The sequence below is a fragment of the Biomphalaria glabrata genome, chromosome 14, assembly GCF_947242115.1.
Source record: "Biomphalaria glabrata chromosome 14, xgBioGlab47.1, whole genome shotgun sequence".
Taxonomy (NCBI): Eukaryota; Metazoa; Mollusca; class Gastropoda; family Planorbidae; genus Biomphalaria; species Biomphalaria glabrata.
In genome coordinates, this window is record NC_074724.1 from 7,537,543 (window position 1) to 7,560,756 (window position 23,214).

General features: G+C 33.8%; 3 protein-coding genes across 7 annotated transcripts in view; 1 reads left to right on the forward strand and 2 right to left on the reverse strand.

The window, feature by feature from the left end:
* The window catches only part of LOC106061406 (uncharacterized), an 83,340-nt gene that overhangs the window by 11,072 nt on the left and 49,054 nt on the right, over positions 1-23,214 (reverse strand). The window lies entirely within an intron of this gene.
* On the reverse strand, positions 511-6,534 carry LOC106061408 (uncharacterized). 2 transcript variants are annotated; one of them, XM_056009729.1, is made up of 6 exons: positions 6,419-6,534; positions 6,213-6,302; positions 4,364-4,554; positions 2,600-2,816; positions 2,130-2,411; positions 511-976 (listed from the first exon to the last, which is right to left on the reverse strand). In XM_056009729.1, exons 2-6 carry the CDS (start codon positions 6,286-6,288, stop codon positions 897-899), a joined length of 846 nt encoding a protein of 281 aa, XP_055865704.1. In that variant the 5' UTR covers positions 6,289-6,302; positions 6,419-6,534; the 3' UTR covers positions 511-896. The 2 variants fall into 2 exon arrangements, with proteins under 2 accessions (XP_055865704.1, XP_055865705.1); XM_056009730.1 differs by having other exon boundaries at positions 512-976; positions 2,603-2,816.
* On the forward strand, positions 7,108-17,036 carry LOC129922760 (uncharacterized). Of its 4 annotated transcripts, none has more exons than XM_056009726.1 (8): positions 7,108-7,251; positions 7,925-8,113; positions 9,070-9,393; positions 11,139-11,251; positions 13,381-13,597; positions 14,699-14,833; positions 16,105-16,224; positions 16,507-16,736. In XM_056009726.1, the coding sequence occupies exons 2-8, from the start codon at positions 8,041-8,043 to the stop codon at positions 16,578-16,580; spliced, it is 1,056 nt and encodes a 351-aa protein (XP_055865701.1). In that variant the 5' UTR covers positions 7,108-7,251; positions 7,925-8,040; the 3' UTR covers positions 16,581-16,736. The 4 variants fall into 4 exon arrangements, with proteins under 4 accessions (XP_055865701.1, XP_055865702.1, XP_055865700.1 ...); XM_056009727.1 differs by lacking the exon at positions 7,108-7,251 and adding an exon at positions 17,018-17,036 and having other exon boundaries at positions 7,871-8,113; positions 16,507-16,598; XM_056009725.1 differs by lacking the exon at positions 7,108-7,251 and having other exon boundaries at positions 7,871-8,113.

Consider the following 23,214-nt stretch of genomic DNA (forward strand, 5'->3'; position numbering starts at 1 on the left):
ACAGATATGTTCTGCTGTCGATTACTTTTAAATAAAAAATTAAGGATTCAGTCAAAACGTGGGGAAAAAAAACTACGGAGAGAAAGAGTTAAATCATTGTAATATAATTGCCCTTTTGAAAGACATTTGATTTTGTAATATTTCTAATGTCTGAACACCTCTAACGCCTAGATATTAACAAGAACGCTGACGGCATTATTGAATATAGGTATATATAGTTCATTAAAAAATAAAACATAGCTGCCTTAAAAATCGAGTTGCATATGTTTTAGAATGTGTACAATTTTTCAAATAATAAAATCATTCCATATGTAGTGACTATACTGTAGTAATACATGACCATATGGAACTATATATATATATATATATAATTTATATATATATATATATATATATATATATATATATATATATATATACATATATAATGTATATATTGGATATTTAACATTATAAGAAAACACACACAAACACAAACTAATATATATATATATATATATATATATATATATATATATATATATATATATATATATATATATATATAGATAGATAGATAGATAGATAGATAGAAGATAGATATAGATAGATATAGAATTACATACTAATGTGTTACAATGTAATAGGCCTTTTATTCACATTGTAATCTGTGTTAAAATTTTGTTACAATGTGGTGCCTAAAGGAGTTGTCGAATATAGAGGGATGATAAAAAGGGCATCTTTATTAAAAAGACTAACAAAATCTAAAAATGCACACGTAATTGCATCATAATTAATCAGTGCACACATTCTTTTTAAACTAAATTTTAAATGTTTGTACATATTTGGGTGGATTAAATTGTTTTTAAAAGAAAGTGTTTAAAAATGCCCAAAGAACTTGAATATCTGATCAACCATTATAAATACATTCCAGGAAAGACAATGCTCAAAGCCAAGATTAATATCAGTTGAGCTGAACAAAATCTTTTCGAGTATGCTGTGGAAACAAAGGATAGTGTATTATTTATAAGTTATCATATATTGCTTTTATAACAAAATATGAAAAAGTATTTTCAGTCTTTTAATAAATGGATATATGTTCTAAAAATGTAACGATATGTGTTAATCAAATTTACATACCATTTGAAACATAAGAAACTAGTCGACCGGCGGCGTAGCATACGCCGTTATTTTGCATGGCCGGTCTTAGGCCACTGCAACCTATGCTACCGCAGTGGGCCTCCACTTTCATAGGACCCGCTCTAATCCAAGGTGTATACATTATTAAATTAAACCATTTTATAACTTAAAAACAGATTTCCCGTGCCCTTCTGTCGATTTACCAGGACCTCTGGGAAAATCTCCCGAAATTGTGTAATCAGGTGAAAGAAGCTTCTCGCGCTTCAAACTAATAAAGAATTACTTGAGGTCAACAATTCTCAAAGATAGATTGAAACATTTGGTAATTCTTGCTATTGAGCGGGATCTATGTAGGAAACATATTTATTATTATGACTGTATGACTTTGCTACACGCAAGGCTCGTAAAGTAATTCTGTATGTAGTAAAGAATGAATAAAATTCACAGACGAATTTATTTTCTAATTCAAACTCCTAAATTTCACTTATTGTCCGCTTCCCTACCCAAACTCGGCCCGCGAAATACGTTTCGAATAGGGCCCCGAAATGCTTAAGTCAGGCGCTGCTATTTAGTGTTTGTAAAATGTTTGTTTGTAAAATGTTTTACATGTTTCGGATGTTCCTTCAGAGTTGAGGACAGTTAACTGTTTAGTCCAAACCTCCCGCATAACGAAGGGGGATGGGAGCGGGCAGGGTTTGACAGTCCAGCGCGCGTGTTCTTCCCCCCCCCCCTCCCTTTCTTGTTATTTCGTGGGGTGACTCCGCAGAAGTAAGAGAGTGATCTTTCCTTTACTTCTTGTTTAAACTGTTGAGGGAAGAAGAGAATTATATATATATATATATATAGATAATGGAGTCGGAATCATTTTCACTTTACCCAAAAATGAACATAGTATTATACATTATGATTTAGCATAACAAAAGAGAAGAATGTATTATAATTTTAGGGTAGCCTACTATATATTCTGTATTTAAATTATGAAATGAGATCTAGAGGTAGCATTAATTTACCATTAGAAACATAACAGATAAAAGATTCTGAAGTCTTTTCGATATTACAGACTTTATAACCTAGAGTGTACTTTGATTCTGGAGTTTCGTTGCTTGTGTATGTGACACAATGATTCTTTTGAGCCATCCTGATTCCTTTACTATAAATAAACGTTTCACACGGCCATGGAGCGTCGTCGCAGCAGAAAAATATAGAAGGTTTCTGGCTATCCATTAAAAAAGAGCAGCTGTTCTTGTTCTGAATATATTCATCATTGACCGTAATCCTTATTTTTGAAATATCTAAAATACAAACATCAAAAGACTTAGCTGCATTTGAAATATAAATTGATTTATTGATTTGGCCATAAAACTATTAAAAGTAGTTTGGGATATATTTATTAGTTTATAATTAAAACCTATTTTAAAATCATATATCTAAAATAAAAAAAAATAAAAAAAATAAAAAAAGACAATTTGACTATATATACTACCGTAAACCTTGGGTAACTTCTCTACATTACTTCTGATTTTAGATTTGGTATATGTATAAAGGACACCATGCAATTCGGCTTCACTCAACTCCGTCGTAGCGTAGATTCTGCAAGTCACAGTGTAAACTTCTTTCTGAAGACTTTCACAGAAACATCCTTCATTTAAGTTATTCCCTTTGTTACAATGTTTCTTCAAGTCAACAGAGTAATGCTTCTAAAAAATTAGAAGTATTCAATGTTATTTAGATATTACGACATAATTCGCATTTATAAATATTCCAATGTACTATTTAATGATAACTTTAAAAACAAATAGTCAAGACTTTAGGCGTCAACGCACAGCATGGTCTGACAAAGATCTTAAAATGTTTAAAAACATTAAGCTATTAGAGGACTAATTAATTTTACTTTCATCTGCTTAAAACCAAGTCACGAAAACGGTCATTGAAAGCATCTACTAACAAATCCAGGTGAAGGAGATATTTACCAAATGTTGTAGCTGTATTTTATCTTTTTAGTTCCTGACACGTTGAGAAGTGAACAAGATTTTCTCTTGACATTTGGTTTATCCACAGTCGTAATTTTGCTTTAACGCATTTCACATCACCACACGCAGTTGTGACCATTTTGTCTTTACTTTGAAGTTTCAAATTCAAGTCTTGCAGGTGACCAGTGGGATCAACTGCTAATGCCAAATCCTGAACACATTCGTCAGTTTGGAAATGCTTAACAGGTTCACCTTTCATGTTCAGAAACAATACTATTTCTTCACGCAGTGCAAAAAATCTCTTCAATACTTTTTGACATGAGAGCCAGCGGACTTCTGTGTAGTAGGAAACACAATCAAATTGATTGGTGTGCAATTTCATCCAGAAACTGTCGATGATTTAAAATACGGGTACAAATAAAATTGAGAGCGACTGAAACCGGTCTTATGGCATATTAGAACTGTATTTGCTCTGCGCAGAATTTTTCTTGGTGAATTATGCACTAAAAATATGAGCAAATTTAAAATTAGCAACAGTCTTTCTTATTTTTGCAAGTAACTTTCCATCAAAATCATTTCATGTCATTTCATAGTACGAGACATGAGGAGGCTTGTGTCACAAAGTTTCCCCCCTTCCTTTTTCGATTTTTTTAAATACATGCTTTCATAAATTAATTACGGTAAAATCCACTCAAATATCTCTTCCCCTACCTCCTTCGTTTTCCCAACTGGCCCAGATAGCGTATTGTGAAAGCTAAAAGCATGAAAAAGCGGTGAAAAAAATACGACAAACAATTAGTAAAATATTATTAATCGCACAGATTTTTTGTTGTTGTGTCGATCTATCTCATACTTAATTAGAAATCTGATCCAAACTAACTGATACAACAACGTTTCGTATAACCTTTTCTTTTAAAGTATTTTTTAGTTTTTTTCTTGTTTTAAGATTTTATTTTAAACAAATGATATACTTTTAATTAACACTCGATCAAAATGTGTGTGTTTTTTTATTTATATACTATACATTTATATAGTTTTTCATTTAGGGGTCCTTGAGATTGTTTCGACTATGTAACGCGGTGCCTGGGTCAAAAAATTTGAGAACCACTGACCAAGCAATTATATTTAATTGTAATTACATTTACTGATGTATTTTACTAATCAATAAATGATGATAAAGGGACAAACAGTTTAAAAAAGTATTACTTTAATATTAACTCTGATTGCCTGTACGTTTAAAATAAGCAGTTCATTATTTTAATGTGAACACTTACTAAAGTATTATTGTCTTTAGTTATAAACATTTGAACATTTAGAGCATATTCATGGTTACTGTTCCAATATGTAACTGAAGCCTTCATGACTATTGTGTCAATGCCACTAATAAGCCCATAATGACACTTGGTTTTACTTTCAGATTGCTTGTATGGCTTAATAACGATGTCCTGGCCATGCACACCGCCACCTGTTTTAATAAAAGATTACCGAATTGTCAGTATCCAGTAACGTAGCTAGGGTTAGGGAAGAATTTGAAAATGCAAGGGCCCTCAAAGATGTAAAGCCAAATGAGTACCCAAATGACAGTAAATTCCTGGCTACGCCACTGTCAGTATCGTCGTAGTTATCTTTACAATACTTCTATTCAATATAGAAAAACACTTTAGGGCAAAAGACAAAAACAAAAAAAAAATGTTAAACATTCAGAAAGACGCAATTAAAAAGCAATTTTCTAAACCATATGTTAGAACAAATTCGTACAAGTGCATCACCTTTCCTAATGCCATTAGAGCATACAGCTGTCTGAATATTCAATTAAAATTAATGACTTAACAGTGTTAAACTCTTTTAGAATTAGATACCCACGTTGATGCGCATGAAAACCATAAACTGAAAACCTTTAAGTGTGGAACACTCACAAACTTGGGTGGACACGGATCTCGAAAACGGCTCTAACGACTTTCCCAGACATTTGATAGTTGATGTATATCGTTTGGAAAACAATAACTAGCTAGTAGGACATACTGGGAAAGCCCTAGTTTGATCGTTATAATAAAACAAATAAGTGAAATATGGCAAGAGAATTAGAACATATGTATCTTTTACTAATGATACGTCTTAATGTATTTCCAAATGTAGGCTTTATTAATTAATGTGGGAGAATGCAATAAATTAATGTTTACGAATATTTTGTTCAGCGTCCTCTAAATCTATATATTGCGTGTTTTAATTTATATTTAGATATAAAGTCTGGTACATTTATACATACGTATAACTAGGATGTTTTATTTAAAAACAAATATCGGCTACACATTTATTCTCTTTATTCCATTTATTAGATGCTATGTTCTAATCTTTGTCAATTGGATTGTCATCCATTATTAGTAGGTAAATTAATTATAATTTTAATTATTTTCTTTCTTGGTTATATTTGAATATAACGTCTAATCATGTGCCAGTACTCACTAATGGATTGCTTTAAAAAAAATGTAACAAATTAATAATAAAATAAATTAATAATAAACATTAAAATACAAGAAAAGTCATATTTTTCCCCACACTGAATAGGTGCCGGTACGCTGTACCGGTGCGTACCATCACAAAAAAAAAGAACTGTGGCTAATCATCTAGAACTAGTCAATGCATTTTACCACTACTTATAATATTTTTAGCCAGTGCTTATATGGCATGAAAACAGTTTGTACCTGTAGCAGTAGCAAAATAGACAGAATATGTCTAACTGGATAAGAAAGAATCTAGTACTTCTTTCAAAAAGTATAGGTATAGACAACTATAGACTCTTGATTTTGAACATTACCAAAAGCTCTTAAAGGATATTTAATTAAAGTCAAGTTCATGTATATTTCATTGTAACTTGTTACTTACGAAACGATTATTCGATATTAATGATATCTTATAAGGTGCATTTACTTGAATGTTTTTTTTTCCATTTTACCTGTAAATAAACACTTTAACAACATGAATATAAAAAGCCGTAGGAGTCAGTTTATGTTTACATTAATTAGATTTATGACAATAACAATTTAACATTGCAGTGTTAGTTTACTTTAACTTTTTCCATAAATTTCGAAACATTTATTAAATATTTAGTAATTTTATAAATACCTTGAGTGATGATTAGAGAGAAGATTGTTAAAACCGATTGCAGGCGTACTGGACATTTGTTCTTATACGATTTCATCTTAAGTTTGCAATCTGTTTTTAAAAAAAAAAAACAATAAGTTAGCAATTAAATATTGTGATATTCAACTGCTTCCCCTACATACATCTTTTATAAAAAATACCTTAAAAATCAACTACAATTTACTCACGAACTCTTTAAGAATTGTGCGTCCGCTTTCTGGAAAGATGACGAGTATTTGTATAAAAAAATTTTTTTAGAAAAATTAATAGCTACCTGAACATGTAGAGAAACAAAATATTTCTCGAAAACCAAATTAATAAAACTGTGACTAAAAATAAAGATAACGTTAATATATATATATATATATATATCAGTCAGACCAGGAATCGAAAATCGATTGAAACTAACCACAAAACAAAAAAAAATCCCCTTCAGTGGTAGTTATTTATTATATGCATAAAGAAAACACTGGTTGAAAGGTTCTTAAAGTGCCTGGCACCTTTCTTGGTGGATGGTGTTGACGGCCGTTGACGTGTAGCACCATACTGCTAGTAGACAACTAAACCGCTATAAGCGTATTATATTTTAACTTATAGAACTTGAAGTAACAAGTCACTTCTAAGAGCCCACTCAGCTCAAACGCCTCGGGCCAGTTTCTCTGTCTACTAGCGCTAGCCAGTGTCAGGGTGTAATCTCCCTTGATCTAATAATCTCCCCTTCACATTCGCTGACCACCTGGGCTGGAAGAAAGGGGGACGCGAGCCGACCGATTTCCTGGTCTTTTAATTCACTCAATGTCAACTTTCACCTCGTTCAAGCGGGGAATCCTTTATGGAAGACGCCTGATAGTCTACATCACATTTGCGCTTATCGCCCCACCGCCCTTGTTCCACCTCCTACCCATCTTTAAATGGACAAACTTCTCAGTCCGAGATTTCATTTACGCTCAAGACCTGCTGAGATCTCTTGCTTGAGCTCTACATATTTTCATCCCCCTATTTCTTACACTTTGGATTGGTGGTATGTAACTTAGTAAAGTGCTTGAGAACCATTTTACTTAGTTGTATATATATATATATATATATATATATATATATATATATATATATATATATATATATATATATATATATATATATATATATATATTTGCATTTATATACTGCATTATTTGTGTACATATTTGTGTATTCCGTATGGATAATGTAAGTAGATAACTTTATGTATTATATTTTATATCATGAATTTTGTGGCTAAATATTCATATGACACTCAGACCACTTGGCTTCTAGCATCTAATGATGATATATCTATTTATGTAAATACCATATAGAGTGACTTTGTATAATTAATCAAAACTACTATAGTAATTTGTCTTATTGTACTATAGGGGCCTATTATTTGTAAGTTTTATTTTACTTTGGACGCTTAGAAGCAAATAGCATGTTACATAAATATTGTTACAGTAACTAGGAACTAACAGATACTGAATAAGATAAGGACTGAAAAATAAAAAAAAAAACTTTTCAAAGAAATATCCAAATGTATATTAAAATCTTAGCACATTTTTTTCTAGGAAATAAAAACCATTGCCTAAACTTGTATCGTCAATAGAAACAATCTAATATTATCGATTTGTAGATATGTAACGTTTTGTTGTAATCTGACACAACTATCTTGCTCTCCTCGGCAGTCCTAAAAGATCTTGGTAGGAAATCAAAGGAATGTATTGAGCTTCTTGATGACACGTGACTCCTTTTACTGTTATAATATCCACCTAATCATAAGACTAGAATAAAGACTACACGGATGGATTTTATTGAAATTTCAACGCTGATGCTCTATGTGCTGTCTCACCTTACAGATCCTTCTGTAAGTCAAGGTTTGTTATACATTTCTCTTGATTCGTTTAAGAAGTGCATTAATAGCTACAGCCAGTGGCGTCGCTTGGGTCGGTGTCACCCGGTGCGGTTAGGTGAGATTGTCATCCCTGTTAAAATATGATTCTTTATAAATACAATGTAAACAACCCCTTTTTTGTTGTTCTTTAGAAATCTTTTCCTTAAATTTATAAAGAAACAAGCATATAAAAATGCTTAAAACAAAACAAAAGCTTGTTTGAAGGGGAAAAGTTCATTTTTAAAGTCATATATTTCAATATTGTAAGATTTATTTGCACTTTCCGATGTAAAACAACTTTAATCAATTAACACTATTACAATAACTAATTGGTTAATCTTTTGATTGATTCATGTTTTGTTTGAAATAATTGTCCAAGGTTTCAACTTGATCTAAAAAAAAAAGGGAAGTAAAAGAAATAACGTGTTTAAAATTTGTACTGGACAGACAGACAGACAGACCGACATAGTGAGTTTATGTAGGCTATGTAAAAAGGAAGACAAGTATTTCGGCATGATATTTGCTACAATAGCTGTCACGTTTACGGTTGACCAATAACAAAGATCTAAAACATATATCACATATTAGGACCATTAAAATTTTCCGCCTTATTATCACAAAATTGTTAAGGAAACTTTTAGTGGAAATAAATTGTAATAATATTCATTACAAAACATCTAATTGTGTGGCTGAAATGAATTGCTAACGATTAAGCGATTTCGAGCTCGCATCATGACTCAAGCAGATTTGTTAATGGGCAGAATTCTCACATGTACCCCCTCCCCGACTAGTCAAAAAACAAAAGATTACAAACTATAGCACAATAAGCATTCTATAAGCTTGAAAGATTCGCTATAGAAAAATATTTAAAAGTATTTCAACATTAAAAAATAGGTTTAGTCTTTGTCGTCTCCTTAAGAACATCGGTGTCATTTTCAGTTATTGATATGTGTATGCCTGCTCAAGAAACCAATACCTACACTTTTGATTTCCAATTGATTCAAAGACTCTTTGACCTGTCTGAGTTACAAATAATGAGAGATGAAGTGGTGGTGTCCGTTGGCGATACAGACTCCTCCTTCATTGACTATTTCGAGACGATTGCTCAAACTGATGTTTCCAGAGTTCTTGATGGTATGATTTCGATTCGACTCACGATTCGCAATGTCACAAGGCACGATCAAGGAAACTGGAGAACCAATTATTTACATAATGGTAGATTGTATCAATCTCCCGAGCTCAACTGTTATCTGAAAACATTTGGTAAGTAAATGCCTTTTCTCGAACTAAATGCATTAAACAGTAAAAGCAAACATGTAATTTACTTTTTTTCTCACTGCCTTTCCATGTCTTGCGAAAATCAAAATTAAAAATCTAAAAAAAAACAAGGTTACAAAAGACAGTTTGTGTGGAAACACAAACTCAAAATCGGCCCCCGAAGTGGTCCACCCAGGCAGTCTTCAATATTTTCAGAAAGAACATCCGAATGAAATTATATCAGACAAATGAGAGATAAGAATGGAGAAAAAAGGTTAACAGATCTTGTGTAGTGCCCCAACGGTCCAGCAGATCAAAGGATAGGTGAAAGTGAATGTAAAGTTAGATGTAAACCTGGCCTAACTAGTTACCCTTTCAGACCTTGTGGTCTATAGGGCAGGTGATGTAAACTTCATCTGTTTTTGTGGTCTATAGGGCAGGTGATGTAAAGTTCATCTGTTTTTGTGGACTACGGTTAAGGAGGGTGTCATGTAGCCAGCACAACGACCAACCGCCTTTACTTTTCCCCAACTAATGTCAGGTACCCATTAGAGCTGAGTGGACTCAGAGGCGCCCAAAGATTCCAAAGTTGAAAATCCCAGTCTTCACCAGGATTCAAACCCGGGACCCCCGGTTCGGAAGCCAAGCGCTTTACCGCTCAGCCACCGCGCCTCCCCTGGCCTAAGTCTTATGATCTAATTGTTTTGAAAAAGGCTCAATCTCTTATTCGAATCCTCAAAAAAAAAAAAAAAATCCGCAATAAAAAAAATGTTCATAAAAATTAAATTTATAAGATTACTATTTGCTAAATTAGGTCTAACTTATGATGCATACTAATTAGCTTTTTCTCATTAAAAAAACTGCTTGCATAACTGATTTTAAAAATTAGATTTTTCACTTTCAGAAAAAAAAAGTAGCCGTTGCATCAAAACTTTGAATGGTCTAAAATATTGTGATGTCGGATTTTCAATATCTTCTCTAGTTTACGAGATCTAAACGGGACGGACGGACAGACATTTCACACAAAACTAATAGCGTCTTTTCCACTTTCGGGGGCCGCTAAAAAAGAACTTTATCCTTAGTAAAGTATTGACAACTTTGAGTTGACTTTCACTTTTTGTCTCGTTTCTGCATTTATGTCGTAATGTCTCCCCGCTCTTTTGGCTGTCATCACGACTATCTGAAGTTCGAATCTAGCCCGTTTATCCATTGTCATCTTTTAGTTGATTTAAACTGTGATGCAAAAATCTTGTTTTGTGGATAATGATTAAAATTTTTAAATAAATAAATGAAAAAATCAAGAAAACACATTGAGCTTTCTTTAAGAAGATTGAAGTTCATGATGTTATTCATCTGTTATACGCATTTTATGAATTCAAGAATGACCCACACTTATTAACTTGTTGACATACCACGCTCTTTAAAACATGTGTATACATCTTACGTTTTATGGAAAAGTAATGCTGCAATAGTAAGAGAAAAGATTCAGAAACCTACAATGTGGACTTTGTTTTAAATATACATTTTACACAGGCCAATGAAAAAAAAAACGTACGACTATGATCGAAATATTGTGGTGAACAGTTTTATAAGGGCAGCAGAGCTATAAAGGTTGAGGACCATTGTTATAGACTATGATTATTTTGAAATCAATACTTTTGCTAAGTTTATTGCCATTTTTTCATGTTGTAACAATTTTTAAACAAGCATTTACATTTGTTTGTTTTAAAACACGATTTATATAATTTTAGTCCAACCACAAGACATTTGGTGTCAGGCTAAACTCAACGGTGCAATACTAGACGTTCGATGCAACACTCATAAAACATTCCCACAAGCTCTATGCGTAGTTAGATTATCAAAGGTATGTAATAATACTATACATAGATACCATGGGCGTAGCCAGGGGGGGGTTTTGGGGGTTCAAACCCCCCCCCCTCCGAAATGAAATCCCCCCCCCCCCCGAAGGGGGGGAGTCGGAATTTAATGACTGATTTTTTGCTTTATTTTAGGTGAATTTTTAATACTAAACCATCACTTGCCCCAGCACAACCAAAGGGGTTTTGAGTTTAAAATCCCCTACCAGGGTGTTTTGAGTTTAAAACATCCTACCAGGGGGTTCGAGTTTAAAAACCCCTACCAGGGGGGTTCGAGTTTAAAAACCCCTACCAGGGGGGTTCGAGTTTAAAAAACCCTACCAGGGGTTTTGAGTTTAAAACCCCCTACCAGGGGTATTGAGTTTTAAATCCTATACCTGGGGTTTTTGCAGTTAACTCCCCCTCTTCTATAAAACAAAACAAAAAAAAATGCAAACGAAAATCCCCTAATTCCAAGAGCACAGTTAAGGAAGATTTTAATTTTAAAACTTCCTCTACAATTTACGATAAACCCCCTCTTGAATATAAAAAAAAGCTAATTACGCACTCAAAATATTATGAGCGTAGCTAAATGGCTTTTGGCTCAGATTTAAGTTTAAACCCCACTTCAGCGTGGTTTGAAGGTAAAAAATGCCTCTTTAATAATAAAAACAAAGCAATTTATACACTCAAAATGTTATGAGTGTAGTCAAAGGGGTTTTCAGTTTAAACTCCACTCCAGTGGAGTTTGAAGCTAAAAAGTACCTCTTCAATATAAATAAAAGCAAATTACTCACTCTAAAATATATGAGCGTAGCCAAAGGGGTTTTGAGTTTAAATCCCCCGCCAGGGAGGTTTGAGGATAAAAAAATACATCTTCAGTGTAAGAAAAAAAAAAGCAAATTACGCACTCAAAATGCTATGAGCGTTGCCAAAAGGGGTTTTGAGTTTAAACCCCCAATTCAGAGGGGTTTGATGCTAAAAATACCTCTTCAATATAAAAAGAAAGCAAATTACACACTTAAATTATTTGAGCGTAGCCAAGTCAATGGGGAGTTTTGAGTTTAAACCCCTCTTCTACAGATCGCTTTTTTTTTTAAAGTTTAAAACCACTCCAGATGGTTTTGAGTTTAAGATCCCCCTACAGAGCATTTTGAGGTAAAAAAAACAACAACAGTTGATTTTGACGATAAAACTTCTCTTTTCGATATAAAATCTAAAGCAAACTACAGTCACTTAATTCCAAGAGCGTATTCAAGAGAGGTTACACATTTTTACCAGTGGCTGGGCTCCATTAATAAACTGCAGTGAATAGTCATCTGCCGAAATTGAAAAACACTAAATGTGGCTCAACAAAGATGGCTAAGACATTTTAGGAGTCAGTTATAGAGATCGGGTCTAAATCAAGGAAATCCTATGCTGAACTGGGAGTCGACCCCTTAGTAAGATTGTGAGAGAGCGACGCATGAGGTTTGCGGGACATGTTCTCCGACAAAATCAATTACGCATAAGAATAGTTGCAATGATATCCTAGTACAACTTGACGCCACTCATTCATAGTCCTCATGGCAGGTGGGAAGAGGCTTTAGACATTACCAGTGACAGATTTTTATGGAAACAGCTGGACGTCAAATGCTCCGATCGACGCGGGAGGGTGTAAGTCAGTAAGAATAGCACATTAGGTTTTTGAAATAAAGCTTTTTAATAGCAGGAAAATGCAGTGTAGATACTTCCGAATATGCATTTTGTTGGCTTTCAATACCAGAAATAGTGCTTGGTGGCGGGGCTTCGCCCCGCGTTGGGGGAGCTGCTAGCGCTCCCCCAGACCCCCTTGCTAGTAATGGCAAGGAATCTACAATTTTTCCACTAACTCATGGAAGAACCTATTCTAGGGCACAATAAACGTCTTCCGAAAGAATGAAGGGTCAGAATGTAATAAAAATTATGTACACACACACACATAAATACATATAATTTTGTTTTCGCAAGGGAGGGGGGGATTTTTCCTTCCCCCCCCCCCGGAAAAAAAAATCCTGGCTACGCCCATGATATATACTGATGCAGTTTATTATAATTAGTAAAACTTTTGTTCTTCACTGTTGATGATTGAAAAGCTTTTTATTTTTTTCTTAAAAAGGATTCAACACATGAGCTAGTACGTATAGATTACACACACGAATCATTCTTGGAAGATACCAGCTCCTATTTTCGGTCAACATGTTTTATATCTATAAATATTTCGAACTTAGCTCCAAAGGAATTGGGCGTTAACGTCACAATGTACCCAAATGTTACTAACACACCGCAGGACTTGAACTATGGAGAAGTTAAGTCTTTGCACTACAACCTAATAGGTAATTCATTTCATTTAATTGTAAATACAATGTTTAGTGTGACCAAAAAAGATGCGATGGTATAATTAGGCCTATAATTATGTCAATGTCTTCGTATCCGAAGATAGAAGATGAGTGCAGAGTTTCACCTGGCTAAGCAAACTCAGTTGCGACCTGGATATTTCCCCACATCTCGTGCGGACAAAGCCGTTGTAAGTTGGCGATCTATTTAAGTTTTCTTTCCGTCTTTGGCGACCGTCTTCACTTATGGCTTTTCTTTGAGTCTCAAATGTTTGTCCCGCAGCATTTGTGAGATGATTTTATTAAGCTGATAAAAATTCTCATTTTTCGCTTTGCAGATACAATAATAAAATTATAGTACTATATGTAGTGCTGTTAACAAGCGTCAAGCTCAATGCGTTCTTATAAAATAACAATTAAAAACACGATAGTAAAAATGGCAAACCAATCTACAAAAGTTTTGAACGGGCCTGCCTGAATGTTCTTCTGGAATGTAGTGAAGCGTTGGTCTGAGATGATAAAAAGCGAAAAAAAACAAAAAAAAATGTGTTTCAGAGGCGTAGGAAAGTAGAGACAGTAAAGAGTTCAAGAATACTAATCCCTCCCCCCCCCCCCCCAACTCTTGCCCCTCCCTTCGGAAGACTCCAAGGCTGAGTTTGACAAAAACAAATCATGTCTTCTTATCTTATAGATTACAGATGTTAATTTTAAAAACAACAACTAAGAAGATAATTAAATCATTTCATGTGTCAATCTCAATCTAGTCATACAGTTTAATCAGTGGCATTTTTAAGTCTCGAGACACGATTATTTTCCCTTGATATACTTGATATATTGTGTTTTTTTTTTATTCTTATTTTTTTTTTTTGTCAGGTAAACGAAATAATTGTGCGAAGTTTCAGCTTGATCCGACATTGGATGTGTGAGAAATAACGCGTACAGCCTTTTTACCAGAGTTTTGTAAAAAAAATCACTAAACCATGTTGTCCAGATGTGTATGTTTATAATTGATGAATTCCTTATCAGTTTATCCCCTATTAATATTATTATATTTTTTGTGCAGCCTATTTTGCTTCATCTTAAAAATATCTCTCTATCTAGAACAACACGGAATTGAAACACACACTTTATGTACTGTACGAGAGTTCGTTGATACTACCCCTGAGGCAGAACAAAAGACGGTGAACATGAACCTTCCATTAGAGAGCACTCTGTTTACGAAATTAGTAACAGAAGGTTGGTATTTAACATTTGCACCACGGAGTTTATATTGCCTACACCTATTTTCTGCTTCTCAAAAAGTTTCTAATGAATTCCACATAAACTGAAAACATTGGACCAAAATGTAAACTGGTTTATTGGCATTAAAGGCTGTTAAATGTAGAATTTACCACAAAAACGAGGTGATCGATTGAAAATCTAGACTCTAACACAGGGGTTATCAACCTGTGGGTCGCGACCCCTTTGGGGGTCGATTGACGATTTGCCAGGGGTCACATAAGACCATCGAAAAAAATGGATTGTTATTGTCTATTCTTCTATTGCTGTGTGTGTGTTGGCGGGGGGGGGGGGGGGGTCGCGGCAGAGTGGGGGATGGTAAAAAGGGGTCACCGAGCCTAAAAGGTTGATGTGCTCCCGGACAGAGGGTTTTATTTAATCCATGCCTCCTTACCTTTCCTTTTGTCAAGGAACTCAAAGGTTTTGGCTCGACACTTGTGAACACTACAATTTTGATGGCCTATTTGTTTACTTGAACTTATCAGGATGACTTTAATGCAAAGGCCGCCAAGACCAAACTTCCAACGCTAATTTTGACATAACAACACAGTTTACTTCGTATACTTCAGATACAAGTTTCAGCTGCTCGCTTTTCAGCTTGCGAGTCACGATTTAGAGATAATTACCAAAACATCAAGTGAGAATCAAGAAGGAACTAAGTTACCCTATCTAAGAGCTAAATAAAGTGTGTGTGCTACAATTAGATGTTCCAAGAATGAAATTTTAAAAAGCTTGAATTTTACACATCTATCTACATACTATTATGATACGATTTGGAATTCAGCTGCTCGATCATCAAACATTAGACACTTTACAGGACGTTTTTCTTATTAAAAATAACTTTCATCATTTTACATAGGAATATATCGTCTTTTCTTTATACACTTGCAACTATTTTTAATCCTAGTTAATTTTTAACCTATATCTTTCTCAACATCCAAAATTACAATTTGTATTACATATGTGTATTATAAAAATAATGTATCCTTACAATCCCCCTCACACAAACCCACTCACACACATTATGCAATCACATATACACGCACATATGATAGATAGATAGATAGATAGATATAGATATAGAAATAGATAGATAGATAGATATATAGATATAGATAGATAGATAGATAGATAGATAGATAGATAGATAGATAGATAGATAGATAGATAGATAGGGAAATGAAGAGAGAGAGGAAATTAATATCTTTTTTAAATTATTTCTTTGTCAGATAAGACGTCTCATGAGGAATCTTCTGAATCAACAGATTTAATTAACGAGCACGCATTTGTAACGATTAGCTTAACTTGTGTAATGCTTGTGTCCTTAGGACTCGTTGTACATAAACTTGGTAGGTACAATACATCTTGCAAAAAACTCTGACACTTTTTGCGTTTATATATTTATACTTTATTATAATTTATTGTCTAAATACATACATATATATTACATATATATATATATATATATATATATATATATATATATATATATATATATATTCATTGCAAATGATATGTCGAAATAAATTTCATATATTACAATGATTTAGATTCTTTTGTTTCTTTCAATAGAATTCCGAGCTATGTGCATTTTGTTTCCCTTTTTTTTTTTTCATCCTTTTTTTTATCAGTCATCTGTAGAAGGTTACGGAAACGCCAGAATGATCAAGACAACCATTTCTACGAAGTAATCGACAGCGCATAATAGGCACTTTATTATCATGTAAAAATACATTATAAATCTTACATAGTCCTGCCATAGAGAATGAAAATTAAGATGAATGTTAGTTATCGTTGTAATATAATAAATCAATTCATAACCTTAGAAACAAAACATATTCTTATAATTAAGCAATTGAAATTAAAATTTAAATAAAATCGTTCATATATATACTAGTATACATACATTTTATTTCTTTTATATATATATATATATATATATATATATATATATATATATATATATATATATATATATATATATTTGCATTAACTTTAATTATGTAGATTTTTTAAATTTTTGTTTGTTTATCTTTGTTGGGAGTAGATATACATATAGGAACAACGCTTATGGTTGACTACCCCTCCACCCTTTTGTTAAACTATTTCAGCAGAAAACATTTTTTTCTCTTGTCTACATAGAATGCTCTAGCGAGATTATTTCAACATACCAGAAGACTAACCAAGTCAAACATAACACAGTTTACTAAATAAACATAGTCTAATAATACCAACAAGATCTGAATATACAAAAGTCAACATAGCCAAGTCCATATCTTTGTTCTGGATGTATGAGTCATTTTTCTTGCAAGGTTATTACGTTTAGATTAGTGTTCAGGCCTTCTATAATAATTGATCTCGGTTGGAGAGACTTGCTCGGAACCAAGACGCCTGGAAGAAACTGGTTGGTTGGTGGCCTATGCCTCAGACTGGACCACAGGCAGAGATAAGATGGAGGTGAAGATTCAAAAAATCATTTTGACGAGGGTATAGTGTCTGTGCCTATATGCGTAATATAATTGGTGTCAGATTGCTTAACAAATTTTCAAACTACATCCAGTGAGAAATAACTCATAGCAAACAAAAATAGAACAAGAAATCAAACCACGCAAATAAAGATGGATTGGGAACACAACGCCAAAGAACAACAGAAAACAGTCTTTAAATTGAAACCTACAAGGGAAGAGAAAGACTGGGTGGCCAAAGCAAACATAAAGGAGAGTGGTAGACCAAGAGGCAGGATTGACATGGACCCAACTGAGGGATATTGCCCAGAACAAAGTCAGATGGTCAAATACGGCCTTTTGCTCCACTGAGCAAAAGGACTAAGTCAAGTCTTTTAAAACTACTTGTGTTAAATTTTCATTTCGCAGATATTATCTGGTATTCAAAAAAAAAGTTATTTATTTTTAACTAGGGTATCGAGAGGTGGTGGAAATTTTAGAACAGTGATTCTCAACCTTTTGAGTTCCCCGACCCCTTTTTACAATTTTTCACTATGTGGCGACCCCCCAGCCGTAAATTTATCTGTGTTTTCGCTAATGTTATATGTTAAAGGTTATTTCAGTGGCGTAGCAAGGTACACATTGGCCCAGGTTCAAGAATATCTTGGTGGGCCCCTCCTCCCCCAATAGGATTCAGTGTATGCCAAAACAATTGAGTATTTTGAGTTTATCGGTATCAAATGACATTCCAATGAAATAGGCGTACCTTTTTTTTAAATAAGTAATAATGTCATTACATTTGATTCAGTGATAGTGTCTTAAAATTCAATGTTGGTAAAACGTCTTAGAATTAAACGACTTAAATGTGTTTCCAATGAACAAACATATAAGTTCTTTTCTCATTGTACACATTTACATTACAAAAATACTTCTAGGTGTAAAACTATTGATCTAACATTTATTTACTTAAATATTTCTGGCCTTTTAAAAAGCAAAGTTAGAAACTAATGCAACTATTATTAGCTTGTTGCTGTTTCTAGTTCAATTGAAAGAACACCAAGTGAAGCCAACTTTGATTTCTGTTATTAAAATTCTTAAATAATTTTTAATCAATCGAAACTTTGAGCATGACCTAATACTGAACAAATTGACGCAAAGTCAAACAGAACATGTATGCCGCGACAATGTTAGGAAAACTTGAAAATGAAAGAAACAGAATGATCCTTGAGTAATTTTAATAATAATGATAATAAAATAATAATTAAAAAAATAATACAAATAATAATAATACAAATAATATTGATAATAATAATAATAATACTCACCACAAGAGGTACTCGAGTCTATCCATCATCTACTGTACTGTGATAGGCCTATCTTGACTGACAAAACGGTAGATTTTAATCGCCCTGATTAGCTGCTCATCGCTAAAAAAGAAAAGGCCGCTACCATTATTGACATCGCCGTACCACTATCTCAAAATTAACAAAAAAACAGAGCTGGAAAAACAACGAAAATATGGGAACCTTGGCTTGGAGATTAAGCGTTTATGGAAATTATCTAAAACAACAATATACCCCACTGTCATATCAGCCGAGGGGATAATAACAACTGACCTCACAGATACCTTTAAGGCCCTTGGCATTCCTAGGAACATTCTCGTTGCCTGTCAGAGGGTGATACTTCTGCAGACCTGCCACATCACCAGAAAATTCCTCGGTGGAAACTGATAAAGGGACTGCGATGAATTTTGTTTCCCTTTAACGAAATTCGACCCTGGCTTCGCCAGAGAATGAATACTCGTTCTTTTATAATAATAATCTTTATTGTCCATAAGGAAATTTGTCTTACAATTTGTGCATTACACCAAACAAAACATTGTTACTAAAAAAAAAATGTACATTCATACCTGTCTCACTCATAGCTTACATGTGGAAAAAGTTTAAATCAAATTGTTTCTATTTAATGATTTGATTGCCAGGGGAACAAAAGAGTGTTTGTGTCTGTTTGTCTTTGCTATCGGTGTCTTGTATCTCTTTTGTGATGGTAAAATCACAAAATCCTGACCCAAAGGGTGATTCTTTATTTCTAGAATCTATTAGTTTTTTTTATAGATGTTTGTCTCAAACAGCTGCCCATATGGGATTTGTTTTTTGCCAATAACTTTACCAGCAGCATTTAGTATTCTATGGAGTTTATTTTTATTTCTTATGCTCAGTTTGCCATACCATGCAGTCATATTAAAACTTAAAATATTGCAGATGTGAGTGTGATAAAACATAGTTAATGCTTTTTCACTAACATTGGACGAGGACAGTAAATTGAATATTTAGCAGCTGTGCCAATTTTTTTTTTCGTGACTATCAGGACTATCCATATAGACCCAACTGTCATTGTCGTTCCCTCCATTTTTCTGTGCAACACATCAATATTTTCTTGACCAAACTCTCTCTACCCCCGCTCCCCAAATTCCTGAAATACTTCCGCTGTGTGTTAGGCAGATAAGTCAAAGTAACACTCAAATAACAAAAATGAAATAACACAGACTAAAGACCCACAATATAAGTTAATTGACGCTCATAGTGAATGTCGACCAAGAAGTTAAAGAATAACAAAAGAGTCGTCGAATGTCATCAAGCTAAATCTCTACTTCAGATACTAACGCCAACATTACTAAATGCTTGTCAGAAGTCATTAGTGTTTACATTCCGAATCCAGAAGTTTTCCCGCCAAAATCCAAATCGTGCCACAACAGCATAAAGAAAAAAAAGTTATGAAGCGTGGGCGAAAGGCTAAGTACGCTTGAACACAGCTTGGCTTAGCTATGAAGTGGCTTCGAGGTTTTAAACCCGACTTAAGCAGAGTTGTGTTTACTTGTATTTTTTAGGATGCCTCTGAGTCCACCGAGCTCCCATGTGTGCCCGACATTAGATGGGGAAAAGTAAAGGGGTTTGTACTGTCCACATGTCATCCTCGTTAACCATAAATCATAGAAATGGATGGCCATTACCAGAAACCTGGTGAAAGTAGTAACTTACTCTACGAAAATGCAATCCGCGAAACAAGGGTAAATTATTATTAATTGAATTTTGTCAGGAGCAGGTATGATGAGAACAAATGTGTTATTTCTTTGTTACTATTTAAGTATGAAAGAGTTATATGCCTTTGTTTATTTTCCCCAGACATGAATGTGATGTTTTGAATGAGTTTTCCTGTATGATAGAGTTAAATTGGTAATCGGTTGTTTCTGTTATCCTGGACTTGTGTTTTGTGTATTAAATATCTATTGAAATTGATGCCATTATTTGTGCTCCTTTGGATATCATTAAAGTATTAGAGTATCATTATTATTTCATGGAAAGTATAATTGCTATTCACGTTAGTTAGTCAGTCTACAATAAAAGGAATACGACAAATCGAAAGCTTCGTGTAACGTGTTACACGCTCTATAATCTTTTTTTTTTTTTTTTTTTGACAAAATTGCAATTACTTTTCACTTTGATATCATCCCCAAGTTCTCATGTAAGCCCCAACTGGTTCCAACACCAGCGTCTCTAGGCCCCTAATGGTCGTGGGCCCGGGTTCATTGAACCCCCTTCGCGCCATGGATGCAACTGGGTTATCTCATTATAAAAATATAATCTACAATAATATAATGGCATATTACTGGGTAATAAACGGGTGTGCTTTTTAATAACGTGGGTACATTTTCGCCATAGAAACATTACCTTTGATTCTGCAATAGCGCAATTTTGCATTTCGATGAGCCGTTTGTTTGACAGTCATTGAAACTGTTACAAATGTTAATGCTGCGACGATTACAATGCTAGAAATGATTCTGTTTCAGTTTTTTTTTAAAATCATCTATACGTAAATACCAATGATAGTACACAAAATACAAAACAAAATAGTAACTAACAATAGATTTTTTACAGTGTCAAGTTTCTTTTTAGAGAAAATAGTATTTTGTTCCTGTGGGTCTCAGGCGAACCCTGGAAAATTGTCATTCGACCCTTAAATGGGTCGCGATCCACAGGTTGAAAATCCCTGCTTTATGGCATCTGGGTGTATGCACGATATTTTTTTTGTGTGTTCTGTCCTTGACAAAAGATCATCAATAACGCCATGGAAGAAAACTAGACTAATGATGTGCATAGTTTTGAACAGAATTAACGACATGGATTGATAAGACGAGAACTCAGAATACAAAAATGAACAAAGACTTTCTGATGCACTTAAGGAGATAAATAAAGATCAAACACTGATGAATTAAATTTTTTTTTAATTGCACTTTTTAAGCCTCATAATTTGGTGTCATCTTTACAAAAAAATTGAAACAACAACAACAAAATATAAACATATACATAACACCAATATCAACAATTTGAGTGAAGACATTTTTGACTAGCTTAAAAATGTTTAAACTCTAGAATACTTTTTTTTATTGGCAATTTATTTAACTTCTCTTGTCTGTCTGTCGTTTTTGTGTGACCATTTTGGTTTCCTTCTAAAAGTAAAGCGAGTACAACTTGTTGACTGCAGTAGGGTAGAACGTTAAAATTGTATGTTTCATAATTTTTTAACAATTAAAATAAAAATATAAACATATCACATAAGTGTCAAAATAGACAGTGTCCCTTTAAGACCTTATGATTTATAAGGCAGATGATGTAAAGGTCATCTGTATTTTGTTGCACAGGGTTAACGAAGGTGGCATGTGGCCAGCACAACGACCAAACGCCTTTATTTTCCCCAACTAACGTCAGGTACACATTAAAGTTGGGTGGACTCAGAGGCGACCTAAAGAACCAGAAATTCAAATTCCAGGAGTTCACAAGGATTTTAACCCGGGTCCCCTAGTTCGAAATCCACAGAGTGTCACGAAATTGACAAAGATAACATTAAAATTCTGTGTGGTAAACAGAATGTTGACTAACCGTACTCTAATTTTATTTATTTTTTCTCATTAAAGTTTAATGGATCATTGATAAATAAAGACCTAAATAAAGTTTGTATGAGAATTAAGCCCACAATGTTCGCGTTATCAGTACCACGATCTAACAACCTGAACTAACCACCATACAACTAACGGTCAAACATAAATATATTATTATAACTATGATGTAGACGCGGACAAGGGTAATCGTGTGTGTGTTTAATCAGCGGACACGGATGAAAACAGGCCAGAGCTAGAAAAGAGGCCAACCATCTTGGGTAGCGACGCGGAGACTTTCAGGAAAGATCTGTGTTGTGAATTCTACCCACGCGATTCACGTCGAATATGGTCATGTGATCATCCAGAGAAAAACTGAATATCTTCTGTTAGAATCGAGAAGGTCTTTGGGGACGCAATACAAAAGCGAAGGTGTCAAGCCACTTCACAATTCGTTATCGAGGAAGTCACGACTTAAGATCCAAACCGGTACAGTAAGTCCAATGTTAAGTCTGTCCGGAACAGTTGAATCTTATACTTGTCCAGTAGGAGGCGGTCAGCACAATTTGATACGGCAGTGCAGAGTCTATATGGCAGTATGGATATTGACTTTGAAGCATTTGTACAGTCAGTGTTACAGTTACCAATTGTACAGTATTGAAATTGATTTAATGGTCATTAAATTTTTACGTTTTTTGGAGCATAGGTTGTCAGGTTCTTTGGGTGATGGCGTCGTATTGAGCAGCGATTGCAATGAGCCCGGATACAAAGAGTCGTTACACTTTATTTTTCTATAAATAACATCTGAATGGATACTCAAATTTTAAAAATGTCAGCCCAAAACTATCTTTGTACATTACGTGAAATGCATTTAAGCTCATTCAATATTTAATAAATTAATCTTTTTGAAATATATTTCATATATAATATAAATGTGTAACATAGAAGCACCAAAATGAAAT

Coding starts and splice junctions, on each gene's coding strand:
- LOC106061408 (XM_056009729.1), bottom strand. CDS start 6,288: ATGAAATCGTATAAGAACAAATGTCCAGTACGCCTGCAATCGGTTTTA. Junction 4,555..6,212: donor CTCTCTAATCATCACTCAAG/GTATTTATAAAA, acceptor TTATTAAAACAG/GTGGCGGTGTGCATGGCCAG. Junction 2,412..2,599: donor GTTACCCAAGGTTTACGGTA/GTATATATAGTC, acceptor TTTGTATTTTAG/ATATTTCAAAAATAAGGATT.
- LOC129922760 (XM_056009726.1), top strand. CDS start 8,041: ATGGATTTTATTGAAATTTCAACGCTGATGCTCTATGTGCTGTCTCAC. Junction 9,394..11,138: donor CTGTTATCTGAAAACATTTG/GTAAGTAAATGC, acceptor ATATAATTTTAG/TCCAACCACAAGACATTTGG. Junction 16,225..16,506: donor ACTCGTTGTACATAAACTTG/GTAGGTACAATA, acceptor TTTTTTTATCAG/TCATCTGTAGAAGGTTACGG.